Source organism: Electrona antarctica (assembly GCF_951216825.1).
Source record: "Electrona antarctica genome assembly, chromosome: 19".
NCBI classification, from domain to species: Eukaryota; Metazoa; Chordata; class Actinopteri; order Myctophiformes; family Myctophidae; genus Electrona; species Electrona antarctica.
This window is the reverse complement of record NC_136800.1, coordinates 12,949,896-12,971,382: the sequence shown is the minus strand read 5'-3', so window position 1 is coordinate 12,971,382 and position 21,487 is coordinate 12,949,896. Positions and strand designations below refer to the sequence as shown.

Here is a 21,487-nt window from a genome sequence, read left to right as displayed (position 1 = left end):
TCCGTAGTATTTTCAGGGAGAATAGATGCCGAAGTCTGACACAGGGGTGCAAAGGAGTAAGCTTGTTTATCCGTTCCTCTTCTTCTACTAAACTACACAAACTACATTGCATGCTTACAACTTGCATATTTACCATACGGTTGCATTTGTATGTTATTGTGCAACATTTTGCTGCGATGCAAATTACATCACATTTTCCACATTCACTGACCCCTCCCCTTTTCACTGAACACACACACACACACACACACACACACACACACACGCCACCTGGACAACTGGACACATTTAAAGAAAACAAATCAGTGGCGCTACAGCGAGACCGGCCGAAGGCCAGTCGACTTTTTGTATTGAAATTCCCATAGAGGAATTTATCCAAACAAAGATGTTATCAAATGTAACTCAATATCATAAACGACACAGAGTCACATACAAAATCCCCAGGTGGTACGAATGACACAATCTAAGATTTGCCTATGGGGATTCCAATACAACATTACACTGTGACCCAGGCGTAGTGGGAGTGACGTCAGGACTTCAGTACTCGTGCGGAGTACCCATGGCACAGTTGCAAAATAGGTATATGTTGGATATAATTTGTCAGTGGGTGTGTTGCAGTGTGGTAAATTCAATAATGACCAATACAATTATCGCTTTTTGCGCTGTAGCGCACAGTGCGCTGTGCTCTGCCCAATGGTGTTCTGTTAAGTGATTGAAGTAAAGCCTTGGAAACATAATTTATCCCATGAGCAAACTGACTGATTGATCGTTGTGTGGGTGGTGCGGAGTTGTTAAATCAAGTCTACAGCAGCTCAAACGGACCGCCAATTATCTTGGGAGGAATGCACAACATTAAATTACAGTGGTGGCGGTGGCTCAGCGGTAGAGTGGCTGGATGGAAACCGCAAGGTTGCCAGTTCGAACCCGGGCTCCCCCAGAGTTAGTGTCAAAGTGTCCTTGAGCAAGACACTGAACCCCTAATTGCTCCTGATGTGCTGGTTGGTGCCTTGCATGGTTTCCGCTGCCATCGGTGTATGAATGTGTGTGTGAATGGGTGAATGTATAATGCAATCCACAATCTATGTAAAGCGGCGCTATATAAATGCACCATTTACCATTTACCATTTACCATTTACCATGCATGTGAAGTAGCCATGTTCATTATAAACTAATGCATTCTGCATTGATCTGCAGATCATACTTATGGCTTACATGGTCTTTTTGGCTTATGACAAACTCAATATATTGCTCTGACTTGCCAATGTGGGAAGCTCCACATGTTTGGCCTTATCGGTGCATTAAGACACAGACCATGAATCGATATCTGATGACGATAATGTATAATTATGTATTTTTTCTGACTGATAGTAGCCAGACCCATTGATTTTCTCTAATTGAGGGAACGTGCTGTGTTGTCCCTCTTCAGCTCCACACAGACAGGGACCATGGAGAAAGTGAAGTCAAGTACACGCTGTCGGGGGAGGGAGCAGGCTCCATCTTCACTATTGACCAGATCACTGGGGACATACACGCTCTGGTTGGACTTGACAGGTGAGCACTCTCAAGCACTGCAAGCACTCTCAAGCACTCTCAAGCACACTCAAGGGTAACCGGAAGGTTCGCCCCAAAACACACTGCCCATGTTCTTCGCGGACCGCTCGCCCGCAGTGGTTCTTGTATTTGTTTTACTGAGGTTAAGATTAGGCAATAGGTTAGGATTAGGCATAGTTTTACTGAGGTTAAGATTAGGAATGGGGTTAGGTTTTGGCATAGTTTTAGGAATAAGGTTAGCACCCTCAGGTGCTTGAGATAGAAATACTCTGTTACAAGTAAAAGTTCTGTATTCACATTTTACTTAGTGTAGTATTGGCATCAAATTGTACTTCTGTACATCTGGACAGTACACTTACAGATTCAAGTACACAGTTGTTCTTTACTTAGTTAACTTTGTGTGGTTTAAAAATGTATCAAAAATATTTTCAAAATACCAGATTTACAAGCTCACAATGTCGCGTCGCTCTGCAACACGTTCTGTCGCATCTTTAGGCTGAGTGAGGGGTTAGGACTTTTTATACTTGTATACTGTATTTGATTACTGTATGTATTTGGGATGTACTGATGAGACAATTTGGCCGATAACCGATGTCGATATGATCTCATTCTGTATTCAAAAAATATAATAATTTTGGCCATTTTGAAAACAGGCTGAATTTGAAAAAAGCAATGCCTCTTTATTCCAAAACTAGGGATGCACCGTTATTGAAATATTGGCTCATATCCCATTCCCAACATAAACATACAATATCTGCTAAATCCGATTATTATTTTATCGATACCGATTACTGATGAATTGGTTTAAGGCCAATATCGGCCGATACCGATGTGTTTGCCAATTAATCTCCCATCACTTACTATATTATGTTATGATCACACAGACTGATTAGTATAGTACTAAGCTTATGATGCCACTTGGCTCCAATATACCGTATTGTCAAAGCATTGTCTCAAAGATGCATTCCAACTTCCAACCATTCTGGTGCTTCCCCTACCGCTCGGCTGTGCTTTTATCGATGGCTTTATTGATCCCCAACTGCTGTGACCAGGGAGCTAGTTAGCAGTATTTCCTATTTCCTCCTGCTTTTTTACTTCTATACTGCATTTGACTTTGAAGAAAACGGTTAAGTCAATACACATGCACTGCAAACCGTTGTGAAAACCTGTAATGCCCATGAGGTTGTTCCAGAATAGCTACTGGTATTCTAGTGATGCCTGCAGCACTCGTCTGCATGTATTATCTATTGCATTGTCACCGTGCCCATAATCACAGCAAAGAAAGCCCTCCCGGGTATTACTGCTGTCACAAAATGCACTTCAATTACACTTCAACCAGATGCAGCCGGAAATATTCAGTGCAGAGGGTGTGCTTTGACAGGTTTCTGTCTTATAATATCTTATGTAAGTGTTTAACTTGGAAGAAACAAAGCAAACACTATCAGGGATATGACAAAATAGAGACATGTCTGGCATTGATAAATAAGACATACTCTGGCTGGGTAAAGAAGATATGTGGCTATCTTGAAACGTGAATTATACTGAAATAATAATCAGTCCAATGGCCATATGGTATCTGTGTGATTAAAAATGCTATTCACATTCACCTGAAGAGACCAACCCCATTTGATGGGAAAGTTAATTCAGTTTGAAAGAGGTGGTATAAACCCTTGATTGTCTGTTCAATTGTTTTGGAGTATGCATTTCCTACAGTATAGGCCATTTTGTGGTTCCACCGATCCAGAGCCCATGCATTTTTCCCATAGAGATTTCCCAAAATATTTATTTTATATAACTTTAATTTAACTTTCTTTACTTGCCCTCGCCACAATATTATTCGGTTTGTATGACTCTCCCTTTTCTCTCTCTCTCTCTCTCCACTTTTTTCCTGAGACTTTGCTGGCTTGTTCTGCCACCTTTCAGACGACGTATAGCTATGTACATCTCATCCTAAATGCAGTTTTATGTACAGTACAATAATTGTCTGTAAATGATCTTACTTTCTCTCGCGAAGGACTCGAAGCAGTACAGCTAGTGCGGGGGAGTGAAAACTTGACACATTTAAAATTGCAACCTTTGAATGACTGCTTGGTGATGCAAACATTATCACAAGGAATAAAAAAAATCTGATTTAGCAGATTATAAATCAATTTGAATGAGAGAAATCTGTTCAGAATTACATGCATGATTGGAGTTAGGAGAGTCGTGCACACTTATTGCAATGTACAGTTGGAGGCCATCGATTTTAGCTAATTTAGCTATTGAAAAATAGCAGATCTACAAGCTCATAGCGCGCCACCGAGTGGCGCGCTACGAGCTTGTAGGTCTGCTATTTTTGAAAAATCGTGAAAATATTTATTTCAGAAAACTGGAGGATCTAGAAGGATTTTTTAAAGTTTTGAGGTCAGGCCTAAATGGGTCAAATGATAAGGGACAATATCGGTGGCACCCAACTGCATTAGGCTATAACATTGTAACTTTATGTTCGTCTTAGTGATGGCAACATGCATCACTACTTTTCGATGTGTTTATTGTAGAGCCTGATTGCGAACGAAGTGATTGCGAACGAAGTGAGCACTAACTATAGAAGCTGGCCAAAACTGTCTGTCTGTGTGTCTGTGTGTCTGTCACGCTGTAACAACACTTCGTTCGCTTCCTGCGTTTACGCGTCTTACTTGTTTATACTTTCTTGTGCGGTGGTACCTTGTGTCGAAAGGAGTTCAGGCTTCATGCCTCCATATACACTGTCTACTCAGCTTGCACCATGATAGTGCCCTGTGCCTTTTCCTATACTTACAAATCATTGTCATCACATGCCCTAGATAGAGAGAAACATAGAGAGGGAGTGCATGTGTATGAGAGACTGATAGAAGAACATAGAGCCAATATACAACTGGTTTGTATGACTACTCTTTTATGGCTCAAGGTAGAAATGCGTAGGGCAACACACCGAGGGGGGCAACAAAGTGCACCAAGCACTTTGTACAGGTACATAATGGAGATATAAGGGTTTGAGGTTTGAGGTCAGATGTAGAGTTGTTGGCCGGCTCCATATATGCAGATCTAAGTGATGATCCAGTCTTCTCCATGTATCCAGTTTTAGATGAGGTCAGTGTCGTGATCTTCTGGAGATGGCCATATATGGTGGCATGACGTGTCACGAGGCGTGATGTCACGAGGCGTGACCATATATTTGATGTCACGAGGCGTGACCATATATGGGGGCATGATGTCACGAGGCGTGACCATATATGGAGGTGTGATGTCATGAGGCGTGACCATATATGGAGGCGTGACTAACACACAGAGATGCAGGTTTTCGGTCGCAATAATTTTCTCCGTCCTCGAGCTGAATCACTGAAGCAGCAGTGAGTTTAAGTGTTATTTAGCACCCACATTAGGACAAATCTAAGTTATCAAACAGTAGACGAGCTGCATGAGGAAACGTGACGCCCGTCAGGGGGAGGGGGGTTGGGGGGCAGCACAAACATATCATGTGTAGGGCAAAAAAATAGTCAGCTAGCAACCCTGACTGCATACTTTGCTATTATTATTAGGCCATGCCTCCCGGTGGGGATTTGCGTGCTACTGAGCTCACCTTCCTCGTTATTATAATGATTTGGGCCCTTTCCCAAACGGGGCCATCCCCACTAGCTCTTTACAGAAAAGTGTCACTCCAGATTAAGTCACACTCACAGCTCCGGAGGGCACTCCTTATTATGAGGAGGGAATAAATAAATAAATAAATGAATACATGTGTAAACGTAGAATGGCCCTTGGCACTCTCCACACTGGCAGGAACAAACAGATCGTCACCATAGCTGACACACCTGGCTTGTCAGGCTGCTGTGTCATGCTCCGCCTAGGCGTTTCAGTGTTTACAAGAGGCACTTCATACAAGCGCTTCCGAAAGCATCATTTTATTTTTTTATATTTTTTTGTGCCATGACAACAGACAGACAGTCTACCGTTGGGGGATCACGTATCGCCATGCAGAGCCGTCATAATCGGAGATCGCTCGGACGTGTGATTGTAACGCTTTTTTATTCATTATAATTGTAGTGATAAGACCGCAATGAACGCGTCGGGGACGTAATCGACCCGGGTGTAATGTATAACGAACTTTTCCGCGTCCTAAACCGTGGTGTTGTCGTCGACATCACAGCCGGGTTTAGCACCTCTCTGGACACTCCCGGTGAAGCTTTTTTTTTTCTCCATCGCCCCCAATAAAGCTGCATTCCCAGGCATGTTCCCCTATACTAGCTTGAAAAACTAAATCAGCTGATGATGAATATGCTATACATCCTATACACCGAATGAAAGCCCTGAATGTGTACTTTTACGAGGAAAAGAGTAAACATTGATCCCATGTACAGTTTGACATAAATTGGTTACTGGGTGGATGCACATTGCGCCCACCAGATATAACTGCAGAGAAGACATGGACCTGAACTCAATATTCACAAAATAAGGCCTATAGCGACATATAAATACTATATACCGTATGAAACAGAAGACTCTCTGCTTTCATAAGAAAAAAACTTCTACTGTAGTAATAATAAAAATCACACCCATGTGAAGTGAGTGGTGCAACTCTGTCCCATATTCTGTTCTCTGCTTATTCACTACAGCTCGCTATATACGGACTGAGACAGAAAGTCATGTAAACCTTTTATTTACAGTTTGGTCTGTAAACTTCTACTGTAATAATAAAAATCACACCCCTGTGAAGTGAGCGGTGCAACTGTTCTCTACAGTTGCACCGCGCAACTGTAGAGAACAGTTGCACCGCTCACTTCACAGTGACACGTCCATGTCTTCTCTGAAGTTATCTGGTGGGCACAAGCTGCATTCAATAACCAATTACTGTCTAACTGTAGATGGGATCAATGTATACTGTTTTCCTCGTAAAAGTACACATTCAGGTCTTTCATTCGGTGTATAGGATGTATAGGATATTTATTGGGTTCAATTTTATATCTGCCTGTCAATGTCTCTGACTTTAAACCATCCATAACTCTGCTCGCTGTTCAAGATAACCACTTCCAGGCAAATGCAGGTGTTGCAAAAAGGTCAATATCTCCAGAATGGAACATGGTAAAATCAAAATGTATTTTTTAAATTGAAGTGGACAAGTTCAGCTTTCTTTTGATGTATGCGTGTGATTCTCGCTATAAGAGAACATTTTGCTGTGGGCCCCCGAACAAGGCCTTTGTGCAATGTTAAACGGTAGCAACATCAAAATAGGCCTGCCGAGATCCTGTAGCAATCAAAGTGTTAAATGAAAAGACTGTCATTGTGCAAAACATGCCCCTTCAAGACAAAAGAAAAAAAAATTCTCCCCAATTTAGTATAGCCAATTCTCAATTCCCCAGCCTCTCTACAAGTACTCCATCTCTGCTAACCCCCACAATCAGTCATTGGGAGGGTGAAGAAAGCCTCGGGTCTCCTCCGATACCTGGGCCATCAAGCCAACATCTTCTTTACACCCGACAGTGAAAGGTCTCACTAGGGGGGCGTAACGCATGTGGAGGTACACGCTATCCCCCCCACCTCCTCCCTCCCCTGAACAGGCGACATGATGTGTTTTTCATTAAGTGCATTCCTACTGTGTCAGTACAAGTCAATGGGACTCGAAGTAAATTCACCACACATTTCATCATCAGGGAGCTTCAACTCATGGATTAGTAATCCATACGTAGTGAGTTGTAAATCAAACACTACACCTGCAAAGAGCCACCAGAGTTCAGTATGGCAGCTGACCCACTTTTTATTTGATTTGATCTGTACTGTTATTAAAGCTGCTATAAGCAATATTATGTCAACATTTTAATGATCTTTTTTTTTTTTTTTTTTGAGTGGTGCAACCACTCCAAGGAACAGCAATGTCCGTGTTAACCCACCTATGTGACTATGTGACTATGAGTACCAGTAGGGGCAAAAGTGGCGCTGTTGTGCCAGAAACAGAGAGAGAGAGAGATAGTGCTGCACTGTTGCCTGCTAATGAGAGAGAGAGAGAGAGAGAGAGAGAAGGAGGGGGGGGGGGAGTTGCACCACTCAGTTCACACAGGTGTGATTTTTGTATTCAGACAGCCAGCAATGAGAAAATGCTCTCCAAAAATGTTCTCTCTGTGACACATCTAGGGGCCACAATCTGCATTCAAAGATGTCCCTAGAAGCTTTGTCATTGTTCGAAAAAAAACCTGGTCGAAATGACTTACCAATCAGGAAGTAGACAGACCAAAAAATTGTTTTGACATATTATTGCTTATAGCAGCTTTAAAGCCCAAACCACACCAAAGGGTCGGGTTGGGACAAAACGTTTTTTTAAGGTAAACCACACCAATGCAACTCATTGAGTTGCAATGAGTTGCATTGATGTGGTTTACCTTAAAAAAAATGTTTTGTCCCAACCCGACCCTTTGGTGTGGTTTGGGCTTAAAACGGAGACCAGCTGGCTTTAAAACCAAAATAAGAATGAGACTATATGCACATTTGCATTTGCAAATTAGCATTTTTTACTATTATCAAATCACAGAGGTTATACACAGGAGTGTGTTAATCCAGGAAGGGGATTTCACTCTAGTGAACGGTAGTAATGTAATGCTAATATTAAAAATGCTATATAGAAATAAAACACTTGTGGTGGAATGTTCTGTGATTAGTGGATAACATTTTATATTTACCATTGTTTTACCAAATTCTAAGGTGGATAGTTGGATAGCGGTAGTTCAGGTCAAGCCTGCTAATCCCTCCAATCACATACAGGCACAATGCTACTGGTTCCATGCGGGCTATTATAAGCAGACCGACATTTACACGTACACGCTCAACGTCACTCGCTGCTACAACAAATGACAGCTCGTCAGTGATTAGACTCCCTCTACCTCCCCAGCATCCTTCTCCTTTTATATGTCAGCATGTCATTCTTCAATGCAGATTCATATGCAATTTAATGTTCTGCGAATCTTCAGGTTCCGCCCTATGAGGCGTTCATTGTTCGTAATATGTTATTATGTCCATGTAATAGCTGTGTATATATTTAGGCTCTGCTCCGGGGGGGTTGTGATGGGGTTTGTGATCTCAGTGTCCCTGTCATACTTATGCGCAGATTGTTCTGCAGTCATATCTATCCGCTTTATCATGTGAATTTTGCTGTGTTTGAGTTATTCTGTTGTAGATTTACCATTGTCTTGCTGCAGGATACTTGACGTACATACATTTATATTATGGAATGTTTTGCTCTGTCATTGATTGATGCAAGTTGCAGGCCCTGCATTCCATGCAGCCTTCTGCACTTCTCCACCTCATAATCACAATATCCCAGGACACAATATCCCATTTCAGTTGTTGCATGTATTTAAGCTGAAAATACCTTACGTTTTCAGAAAAACATACAAGCTCTAGTTCCAAAACAAGTGATAGCCTTATCTCTGATCGGAGGGTTACATTGTAAGTTCTTTCATATCACGTGGATAAAACTAAATGTTCAGTGGCCATCTAGTTGCTGCATTCACTCACATTTACAGTATAATGCTATACTCGATCATAATGATTTTTGCCACCCCTACAGCATGCTCTGTATTTTGTCATCCTCCATTGCATGCTTACAGTATCTCAAATGTCTGCAGAACACCAACAACTGTTGTGGAAGCTTTGGAAGATGCCTTCCATAATAGCGAATTATTGTTTTAGTTTTAGTTTGATTTATTCACACAATAAAAACAGTACAAAATGTAACATCAATAAAATAAACTCATAAAGGGCTTATACATGGCTCTCACCTATAAGATAATAAACAAATAGTAAGTTAGACAAAGTAATCAAACATAAGTTATGACAAACAACAAATACACTTGTGTACAGTTGAATGTGTGGGTGCGTGAATGATCATATTTACATGGTTGCCTTATCTGTTGCACACTCAAAATATTGCACGTAAAAATAATAATGCAGCCTGTACAGTGGCTGCAAAAATGTTGATTTGAGAATGATAGCCTTGATTATGTATTAAATTAACAAGCCACCATGTGTTCTGCTCTGTCCTTGGATTAGTGACTCCTGCCCATTCACTCATTTTTGCTCATGTACTGAAACACGCACGCACGCACGCACGCACGCACGCACGCACGCACGCACACAGTCACACAGTCATACACACACACACACACACACACACACACACACACACACACACACACACACACACACACACACACACACACACACTCTTACTTTTACCTGTGTCTGTATTTCATGGCTACTGTAGTACTGCTATGACACCTGAAATTCCCTCTTGATCAATTAAGGTCCATCTATTTGATTTATTTTCTCTGATATACCTTTATGGTGAGATTAGTATAACGTTTGATTGATGCTATAGGCCAAGGTGTACAATAAAATATTAGGACCCACAGTAGGCTATTCTCCAAGCAGCCATTGGTACTTGAGAAAAGCAAGGAATAAACCTTAGATTACCTTAACCTAGAGAGAGAGAGAGAGAGAGATTCACTGAAGCCTAATAATTGTGTTATTCTGATCACTCAAAGTGGACTAGAGAGCTGAAGTGTAGCTTCAGGCGCCAAGATCCACAATCTCAGGATACATCAAGTTTAGAACCTCCACGCCAAACAACCCCGGTGCCAGATCCCCCCAGCACAGGACAACCACAAAACACACACATTGCTTTCTCCAGCACAGGACAACCACAAAACACACACATTGCTTTCTCCAGCACAGGACAACCACAAAACACACACATTGCTTTCTCCAGCACAGGACAACCACAAAACACACACATTGCTTTCTCCAGCACAGGACAACCACAAAACACACAAATTGCTTTCTCCAGCACAGGACAACCACAAAACACACACATTGCTTTCTCCAGCACAGGACAACCACAAAACACACAAATTGCTTTCTCCAGCACAGGACAACCACAAAACACACACATTGCTTTCTCCAGCACAGGACAACCACAAAACACACAAATTGCTTTCTCCAGCACAGGACAGCCACAAAACAGACACATTGCTATCCTCATGGACTCAAATGGGAAATACGTGGATTGGAAAAAACTCTTCCCAAATCACAGAGTTCAACACATCAAGTACCAGGACACCAAACGTGCCATGGAGCTAACTAACTGAAGATAAACCGGGGTTCCCCAGCCACATAATAATTTACACAGGCGCACACACAGTCTGAAACCACACAGAAGAGAACACAAACTGGTTGAGTCTATCAAAGAAGTGATAGAACAAGCCAGCTCGACTTTTCCCAAATCAAAAGTAATCATATCTGCACTGCTACCCAGAGGGGATATCAAAGATGATGACATCAACACCATCAATGCACTGATCTTCAGATTCTGTGACACGAAGCTCAAAGTCTACTTGCAGCCTGTGGGACAAAGTACACATCTGCAAAGCAGCAATCCCAACCTTTGCAAAGAGCCTGAAAGACACCACATTCGACCGCACACTGCCCATATCCTACAGAAACAACTCACCTATAAACTACTCTACGCCCAGAAGACACCAAGCAGCACCCAGAGGACACCACTCTACAACCAGCACCCCGCCTGCATTCAGAGGACACCACCCTACAGCCAAGGCCCCCGCTGCCCCACCCGGAGTTCACGCCAGCCCACCACAGGCAGGCCCACCCCCCCCCTCACGCCCACCACATACTACACATACCCACCACCATCCAGGCACATGCAAGCACCACCAACCACACCCCAATACACTTGTGCCCAAGCTCTGAAAACAACCACTCCCCAGCCCCACACATGGAAGAATCACCCCCTATGAGCATGCATAATGCATAATGAGTTCATCACCATGCTCTGTGAGCTTTACACCAACTGGTTGCAGTCCAAAACTACTGGAATATAATTCCAAAATGGATTGCAAACCTTATAGACTCAGTGAACACAGTCTTACGATTGAGAAATTCCGCCATAGAGAGAGAGTTTCACTGAAGCCTAATAATTGTGTTATTCTGACCACAGAGTGGACTAGAGAGCTGAAGTGTAGCTTTATTCACAAAACTTGACATATCCATTTTTCAGAGTTGTTTTTGTAACCCTGGGTAACCTATCCGTGTCAGTAATTTCATCCAAAGCAATCTCCAAATTCCATCCATTCTGATGAGTCTCGCAGGGGTCGGAGAGCTGTGCTTTTATTGATGGCTTTTTATTGATTACCAACTCTTGTGACCAAGGGAGCTAGATAGCAGTGTTTCCCTTTTCCTCCTGCATTTTACTCCTATACTGAATGGATTAGACTTTGGGGAACACGGTTAAGTCGATGCACATGCGCTGGGAAAGTGGTAATATCCCCGAGGTTGATCCTCAGTATACTGTAGCTAGTGGTATATTTCTGCTCTGTTCACTGAGCTCATTGGCACCTAACTGCATCTTTCTCTTACTTTTAACCTTTTTAATCCTAATACGTTTGTGGAGTGATGGACAATGTTATTTTCTTTCCCCAGGAAAGGACATTTTGTAACCACGATCATCGGTTCTTTAGTTATCGGCCGTTCAATAAAGCTTGTTTTTACCACAAATGCAATTTGGGAAAAGAATCCGAGATAAATGTATTTTTCTAAATCTGATACGGTTGAGGTGGATGGCAGGCGACCTTTTCACTTCCGTTTCATTTCCAGTTATATCTGTCGCTTAGTACTAAAGAGATCATGGTTTTCTGGGCATAGAGGGGCGGACCAATAAAGGGGCGTAAAAATAAAGTTAAACAGAATCCAGGTCTGGTGTGTCGTGGGCGTGTGCACGAAACAAGCACGCGCGCAACAAATTCACGGGACCGCACTCACGTAAATACGCTTGCGTTGTCGCACTGCGACTGCTCAGCGCAAAAACGCAGGTCTCATTGGAAATGAACTATAGTATAGTTCATATCCGCTAGAAGGTCCAGGGAAAGGCCTACATACTCACCAAGAGTTGGGAAAGAATCAAGAGAGTGGAGTGGTAGGCCCTTGGATTGACCAGTGGATGCAATGTACCCCACTTTGAGGTGTCACGTTTTAGGCCTAGATTTAGGGTAGGATTGAACCAGTCGCCCTGTAGCCATACAAAGGCCTAGGGTTCCCAGATTGTAAAATGTTGTTCCTCCATCTTGGGAGAGTATGTAGGCCTTTCACTGGACCTCCTAGCCACTAAGATGACCACAGGCCCACCACTTAAAGACCACATGTTAGGGTGCCCAAATCTGAAGTTAGGTGGTCAAATTACCTGCAACTGAAGCAATTCAGTAAAGGTCAACGCTTCCTCATGGGGTCATTTTAGGGCCTAGGACCTCCAGTAAAGGGTAAAATACTCTTCTCGGTTGTGTTGTTCCTCAACTTGTTCCTGTTCGCAGATGACTCGGCACTGCTAGTCTCGGACAGGAACAAACTGCAGGTTGAAAAGGCCCTCAGCTCTGAACTCGGTAGAATCTGCACCTGGCTCGCTGATAACAAACTATCTTTACACCTGGGAGAAACTGAATCCATTCTCTTTGGCTCTAATAGTAATCTCAGCAAGGCAAATGGCTTCTTGGTTAGAGTGGGTGACAATGTTATCACACGTAAAGATGAAATTACCTACCTAGGTTCCATCCTGGAGGCTAATCTTTCCGGTGATAAAATGGCCACCAACGTAATCAAAAAGGTCAACCATAGAACAAGATTCCTTTACAGGATCTCCTCACTGGTCGACAAAAACACCTTGAAGACCTTAACAGGAGCCCTTGTACAGGGTTTCTTTGACTATGCTTGCACCTCCTGGTACCACAGCACCTCAAAGGCCCTTAAAACCAGGCTCCAGACTTCCCAAAACAAACTGGTCAGGCTCCTACTTGACCTCGCCCCCCGAACCCACCTCACCCCTGCCCACTTCGACAGGCTGGAATGGCTTAGGGTCGACGACAGAGTACAGCATCTTGCAATGGGTCTGGTCCACAAGATTCGATACACCACCAAGATACCCATGTACCTGTCTAGATACTTCCTTAATGTTAACGAAGTCCACACCCACAACACCAGAGGGAGTGCAACGAACCATGTACAACCCAGATTCGGCACAAACAAGGGACTAAATTATTTTCGCTCCTATGCCACCAAAATGTGGTACGCCCTACCAACAGTCATTAAGACATGCGAATCCCTTGACTCCTTCAAAACCGCTCTCAAAGGGCACCTACGGATGGCTGCAATTCGAAACTGGCCCCTGTAAAATCGGAATCCCTCAAACATGGACGCAAGGACAACACAAGAGACGGTCGCGGCCACACAGCCAACTCAAGGTATGGCCACTGAGCCGACTTGGGGACCCAACGCAAGGACAACACAAGAGACGGTCACGGCCACACAGCCAACTCAAGGTACGGCCACGGAGCCGACTTGGGGACCCAACACAAGAGACGGTCACGGCCACACAGCCAACTCAAGGTACGGCCACGGAGCCGACTTGGGGACCCAACGCAGCTCCTCCAAGGAAAACAAACAAATGAACGGAGCTGAACGTGAATCCCCCCCACCGCCCACCCCTTTTTTCCCTCACTGTATATGTTTCTTTTCCCTTTTTACCTCCTTTATGATGAATTCCTGTTCTGTCCTTTGTCTATATAGAAGTGTCTATTTGTACGTCTCTAAATGTTTTTGATGAATTGAACATGGTGGACCCTATTGGAAACAAGTGTAATGCTTAATTGGGTCGTCCACTCACAGTTAACAGCCTTTGTATTGAGTTTGTGCTTGAAATGTACTGTAATTCTGCAAACTGTTAATACATTTTTCAATCAATCAATCAAATGTTGGCCTTTACTGAATTGCTTCAGTTTGAGTTCATTTGAGCACCTAAAGTCAGATTTGGGCACCGTAGCATGTGGTTTTGAAGCGGTGGGCCTCGGGTCATCCTAGGGGCTAGCGTTAAATCGCTTTACGTTTGAAAGGCCCTTTAGTGTGTTGGTCTTTTTCAAAAATGAATTCATGTATGATTCTCTTTGCAGGGAGGTGAAATCCTACTACACGCTGAGGGCCCAGGCCATCGACATCAGCACCGGTCAACCTCTGGAGCCGGAGTCCCAGTTCGTCATCAAGGTGCAGGACATCAATGACAATGAGCCAAGGTTCCAAGATGGCCCCTACACTGCCAGCGTCCCTGAGATGTCCCCTGCAGGTGAGAGAGCGGGAAGCAGTTCAAATATGATTCTTTTATTTTTATTTTATTTATTTTGAAATGTCCCTGAAGGATAGTCCCTTGAGTTGCAGCAACTCGTTTTTCAAGGGAGTTGAAACATACAAGTTTGTATAGTACAGTACAGTACAGTACACAACAACAATAAGGACATACACAAAGGCTCTTCCCCCGTCTCAACCCACCACAAACCCACTACATCAGATTACTTGTAACCTTGGAAGTTAAGTAATATACTATATACCATTGCAAGTAAGATATACAAAATACCAATACAAAAAATACCGAAAATAGACAATCAATGAAAGTATGCCAGAAAAAATAAGGAAATATAATCAGAAACAAGAACAGCTTTTGGGGGGTCACAGCCTGGGGGTCACAGCCTGAACGTGTGTGTATGTATGTACCATGTAAAATTTTATCATTTTGTGGTTCTTATGAGGGAGAGAGAGAGAGAGAGAGAGAGAGAGAGAGCTGTTTCACTGGACATTATTATTCTCAGATTCAAGCTTTTGTCTCACGGAAATCAGATGTGCCCTTTTCTGGCATCGGATTCGTAATGTCAGCTTTTGAGTGCACCTGTAGCCCACTGTGTGCATAACGCATTGACACACGTATGAATGCACACACACACACACACACACACACACACACACACACACACACACAGACACACAGACACACACACACACACACACACACACACACACACACACACACACACACACACACACACACACACACACACACAGTAAATGTATCACAGAGCTAGACCTATAGCTGCCCATCTGTCAAGTAAATACCATTACTGAGAGGTAATTTAACAGTGGAAGTCTTACAGTAAAACCTTAAGCTGTTAATGCTTCAGCTGAAGCCTGCAGTACTCAGAGGGGTCAACATGTTGAACGTAGCATGTGTGCTACGGCAAAATACATCAACACATACATTGTCCATTTAATGGAAAGTTTGGAGCACTATTACATAACTACTTTTTCTTATTTTAGTGCAGTATTATTTAGCCTTTTCCCCTTTCTTTCTTTCTTTCTTTTTTTTTTAACACATGCCATATGTTTGTTTATTGACAACCCAATATCCCCAAACACATTACAGCCTGTCACAAAGCTAGAAATGATAGAGCCAAGAAGCTAATCTGTGATTTCATTTTGGAGACACTCTCTCAGCGTGGATAAGCTCAGTGAGTGACTCACCCCTCCAGGGAACGGTTTCCTTTTCTTTTTCTTTTCAGTATAACGGTAATGGTAAAGCCTATAGTTCACACCGAAGAGATTTGTATAGATCTGCAATTATCTGAGCGCTACACCGTCGTACGACGCATGGGAGCGTAACATCACAGCAGTCTAATAGAAAATGTAACCAGAATAATCTGACTTCAGCTCTCCAATGATTTTTAAAGATAATTGTAAATAGGGAGTTTTCTTAATAACCAGTCAGTTGACTATAGGTTACATTTAAATTAAACATGATGACCTTGAGTCTGGACTTGCTTGATTCTTATTATCTAAGTATTAAGGGCCTGTGTCCACAGAAAGCATTAAATGTGGAGGATCACTTTGGATCGTTTCGAATTAGAATCGCGATTCCCGTTATGAACGATTCAAAATCGATTCATAATTTCCAAAAATCTTTTCTTTTGATTTTTTTTTTACAGTTACAGTTTTCACTACATGGTGTTTGTGATATGAAATGTAAGCTTACTCTAATCACAGTAAACATCATGCCTTCAGTCATTTTAAAGTTACTGTAGTCAGTACTAGTCACTTCAGATCAGCACAGCTGTATTGTATTGTAGTATTGAATCGAGAATCATTTTGAATAGACAATCGTTTTGAATCTGGAAAAAAAATGCTTTAGAATTCGATTTTGAATCGAATCGTGACCCCAAGAATCGGAATCGAATCGAATCGTGGGACACCCAAATGACGCCGCAATGCGGGGTACTATGTGCTATAGTTCCAACACTTCCGCATTCCATTGTTACAATGGGAGTCAACGCTAGTGTCGCCACTCTCATACTATTCCACTCGGGCTCGGTGGGGCCTCGGCGCGCCTCTGTTGTTTTAACTGTTTTTATAGGACCATCAAAAAAGCTGAGAACTGTTGCAGTGTGCGGAAGTCCCAACATGTGCCACTGCCTTATTATCAAACATTTCTTATCAAAGAAATGTTGAATTGTTTGTATTTATTGTAAAACAAATAGGGCTTAATAATGAAGTGAAATGTAAAGATTGTGATGTTTGACTGTGACTAAGTATCTATTGACAATCATGCAGCATGTCCAATCAAGTTTACGTGCATATTGCTTTTGACAGGGACATATGTGACACAAGTGACTGCAACAGATGCAGATGACCCCACCTATGGCAACAGTGCGCGCATCGTCTACAGTATTCTTCACGGGCAGCCCTACTTCTCTGTTGACTCCAAGACAGGTGAGACAAGGCCTGTAGAGCATTTGTGGTTATACTTTGTGTTTATACTTTGTTGTGCAACAGCGTCACTCGCCAAACATATCTGTTGTACAAGCTCACAGCTCACAACTTTACTTGTGACGTAGAAACTATTCGGCCATTTCAAAATGCCAGCGTTTGGTGTATTGCGTGAGGAGACGGTGGCAGCTCACTCACTATGTATTTCAAACGTGTAGCCATTTTCAGTTCCTCCCAGGAAGCATTTGAAAGGCCAATTTCAAGAAGCAATTCACCACTTATATTAATGGGAGCCTGTAGGTTCTTGAATCTCAGTCTCTATGCTAAGTGTACCTGTCCTGAAGCACAGCAAACAGCGATGCAACTCATTAAACCCATCTAAATGTCATCATGGGCCATGGCAGGCACTTTACAGTATGTACTCAAATTGTGAACCCTTCACAGTTCACACCATGACAGCTGAATACACGCAATGTTATCCATGCCAAATGCTTCCAGCTCAAGTGTTGGGGGACTCTACAGTATGTTGACTAAAGACTGAGTTTGCTATTCTCTGCCAGAAGAGTGAGTTTGGCTGATTTATTCTCCTTTGTAACACTCATTTTAATCAATTTATTTCACTGTCTGGTAAGGATTGGGCTTGTCTGGCCCAATGAAAACAATCATTATTTTGCAGACTTGTATCCCACCCATCTCTCTTTCATGTCATGGTAAAAAAATAACTCAATCATATGTAAATGATTTGCAGTTAAATTTAGGCCTAGGTCAAGTCTAAATCACTCAGAAAGCATTAACACCATAGCAGAGGACCATATGTATGCTTTTGAGTTGGCGTAATGCCGCTATTGATTAGTAATAAACAACGGTAAGTGTCCTCCTTTTTTCACTTTGAAATGTTTTTAGTGTCAGCTCGTGATATATCGCCAAGATAAGGCGTAGACTTTAGCACCCACATTTTTTCAGGCGATACAAATTCACATCAACATGTCTGGAGTGACAACCTACGTAGAGAGAAGATAGATGTTAGAGCCTTGAAATCTTCTACGTAATTACTTCCTTTCTCAAATCCCACGTAGGAAAGAAGAATGAAAAACTAATGCCACCTCAGAGTAATGATTTAATTACTGACACGTATTTGGATTTGACCCTTGTTGATTTGAGAGTTGTTTGTTTGCTCATGATATTTATCTCGGCTAGGCCTACCTCAAGCAATAATTATGGTGTGGACTCGCTATATTAACACTGGGATAGCATTTATATAATACATAAAGTCATTATGGGTCCATTCTCACACTGAGTTCAAATGACAGAGGATATTACTTTGCTCTACTGCCAATGGCTGCTAGTTTTAGAGGGGGCTCATTTTCCAAATTGCTCAGTTGTCTTTGAAAATGTGGTGTCCTCATTTCTAGTTCTTTATGTTCTCTCTCTCGCTCGCACTCACACGCACGCACGCACGCACGCACACACGCACGCGCAAACAAACAAACAAAAGCAGTTCAGTGAGGGGCACAATTGAAGACGGACCACGAGAGGGATAGAGCATAAACTAAAGATGCTGGAGTGGCTTTAGCTACCAGCAGTACTTCAGTTCATCCTCTCTAGGCCCACTGTCCGGTTCACTTGTGATGTTTGTCAGTCTGAGCACGTCTCTTAGAAACTACACCATCGTCGTTATGGTTATCGTCATCAAGTCGATACAAAATACTTAGAACTGTTAGTCACTGAATTATCTGCACAGTAGAAGTTAAGGCCTCAGTCTAGGACTTATTTGAATTAATACATTATCATTTTAACCAATCTGTATGGTAGATTATGTAAATAGGATATAATAAGAGTGTATGAGTCCTGGCCATTTATTCTGGTATACACCAGACACGATTTGGCTATTATTCACGTTTTTGAATTTATATCACCAGTGCGTAAATGGTTTTGAGAATGTATATTTGATGGCTTTTGTGTGATGTCTGAAGGCAATGTTTGGTTTTAGATATAAGATTACATGGTTTAGAGGGGAAAGTTTGGTTTTGTCATGGATGTTTATTATTTGAAGTTTATGACGATGAGTGTACATTTAAGTTTGAGTTTTCAGAAATGGAGCATAATTTCGAGAATGTCTTGGCAATCAAGAAGAACTAAGGACTGTCACTGTCCATGGTCCTGAATTATCAAAACTGTCCCCCCCCCCTTTCGGCTATAGCATTGGTTCTCAAACTTAATTTCAAAGATTCCCTTAACTGTGAGGGTGTACAAATTGAACCATGCGTGTACAGTCAGTGTACACTCTCAGAATTACAAATGGAGACATTTCGAGATAAATGATGAGAGAATGTATTACTTGACTGTTAGATTGTACCGTACATACTATATTGATTAAGGTAACTCCCTGTTGAAGGTCAATGTTGATAGATTGTATATCCATTTATTTAATTGCTGATATAGGTCATGCATATATGCACCTAGTTGATAGACTCCACGTATATTTATTCATTATTCACTAGTGATAGATTACCGATAGATTATTATATTCTTTAAAATATTTGACTGACATAATATTTATTCATGGACTGTTCAGAGATCCAGTGCAGATCGAAGGCCAGTGGCTCAGTATATGATTTTGTTTGAGCTTTATTTGTATTAGTTGTATTATCTTGGTTTGATTCTTGACTCTCTACTCTCACCTCATGTGTTTCATTCCCACTGCTGTGGCTGCTGTGACACCTGAACACCCCACTGGGGATCAATACAGCTTTATCTTATTGCTCTCTTCCCTCCTCTAATCCCCCCCCCTCTCTTTATCCATCTGCCTCTGACTCTCCTTCTCTTTCAACTTCTCTCTTTTGCTCTCTTTATTTATCTGGGCTTTTCTCTCTCTTTCAACCTCTTTTTCCTATATCTGCCTCGTGTCTTTCTCTCTCTCTCCTGCTGTCTTTCTCTCTCCTTCCCTCGTAGGAACTTCAAAGGTGTCAGAATGTTTTGAAAAGTCTCAAGTCATCAGTTTCAAGTCATCACTTTCTTCTTGTTCTGAAATGCTCTGCCCTCCCCTCTTGTCTGTCTTGCTCTCTCTCTCTCTCTCTCTCTCTCTCTCTCTCTCTCTCTCTCTCTCTCTCTCTCTCTCTCTCTCTCTCTCTCTCTCTTTCTCCTCTGCATTTGCACCTAAATGAATAATTTTGCTTCCCTTTTGGTTGTCTTTTGTCCTATTTATAATATTTTCATCTCAGTCTCATCCTCCGTGTTTCTCACTTTCTTCTGCCGCCCTTATCCGCATCACATTTCCTTTCCACTTTCTCCCCTTCCTTCCCTCTATTCTCTCGCTCCCTTCCTGCCACCACCCTCACCCTCTCCTCCTCGTCGTCTCCTCTCCACATGCACCTTCTCTTTCCTTCTCTGCACCTCCTCTCCACCAGGTGTGATCCGAACGGCGCTGCCCAACATGGATCGTGAGGTGAGGGAAGTGTACCAGGTGCTGCTGCAGGCCAAAGACATGGGGGGTCAGCTAGGGGGGCTTGCGGGGACCACCACCATCAACATCACCCTGAGCGACGTTAACGACAACCCTCCACGCTTCGCCAAAAGTGGGTCGGCCGCAGTGCCCTTCATTTTTAAGTCTCTTTGATAAGGATAATATGGATGAAATTGGTGGGGTGGATGACATTTTTGTCTATATTGAAGGGGGGGTGAAACCCCAGGCTGATTTTGTAGTTAGTTTTCCAGTTGAGCAGCAGGCTGCATGAAACTGTCCTTGTACAGTATAGTACACCTTGATGTAGCACCACAACAGCTGCATCTAATACAATTAATAATCTCTGTGTATTAGACTGGTGTGTGAATATGTGTGTGATGTATCCCTCAAACAGATAAATTATGTTTTTTATATTTTGCATTGCCTGTTACTCTTTGCTTTCACTGCAAGGGAATTTAAATAGGACCAATGTTGTATTCTCTCTTTATTATGTGCTCTCTATCTTAACCATTCTACAAGTTGTGAGCTTATAGATCTGCTATTTTTGGCTAATCCCAAGAATGTGGATGCTGGGATAAAAAAAAATTAATCCCAGCATCCACATTCTTGGGGGAACATTAACCAAAAATAACAGATCTATAAGCTCACAACTAGTAGAACTTATTAACTTGTAGATTGGCTATTTTTGGTGTAGAGATTTGGTGTAGATGAAAAGAAATAGGCCCAAATTCAGAACCATCTCAAGACCAGTTTACTAAGTCTATAGAGGGTTTATTTTTTTACTCCTGTGACATTTTGCACACACATTCCTAGTAGGCCAAAGAA

At 42.3% G+C, this 21,487-nt stretch overlaps 1 protein-coding gene across 1 annotated transcript in view; it reads left to right on the top strand.

Moving 5' to 3' along the window:
- The window catches only part of LOC306943627 (cadherin-12-like), a 99,159-nt gene that overhangs the window by 23,742 nt on the left and 53,930 nt on the right, over positions 1-21,487 (top strand). The window contains exons 2-5 of the mRNA XM_079530059.1: positions 1,427-1,551; positions 14,565-14,734; positions 17,083-17,202; positions 20,607-20,774. Of these exons, the coding sequence (XP_079386185.1) occupies positions 1,427-1,551; positions 14,565-14,734; positions 17,083-17,202; positions 20,607-20,774 (583 nt within the window). The remainder of the gene's footprint in view (positions 1-1,426; positions 1,552-14,564; positions 14,735-17,082; positions 17,203-20,606; positions 20,775-21,487) is intronic.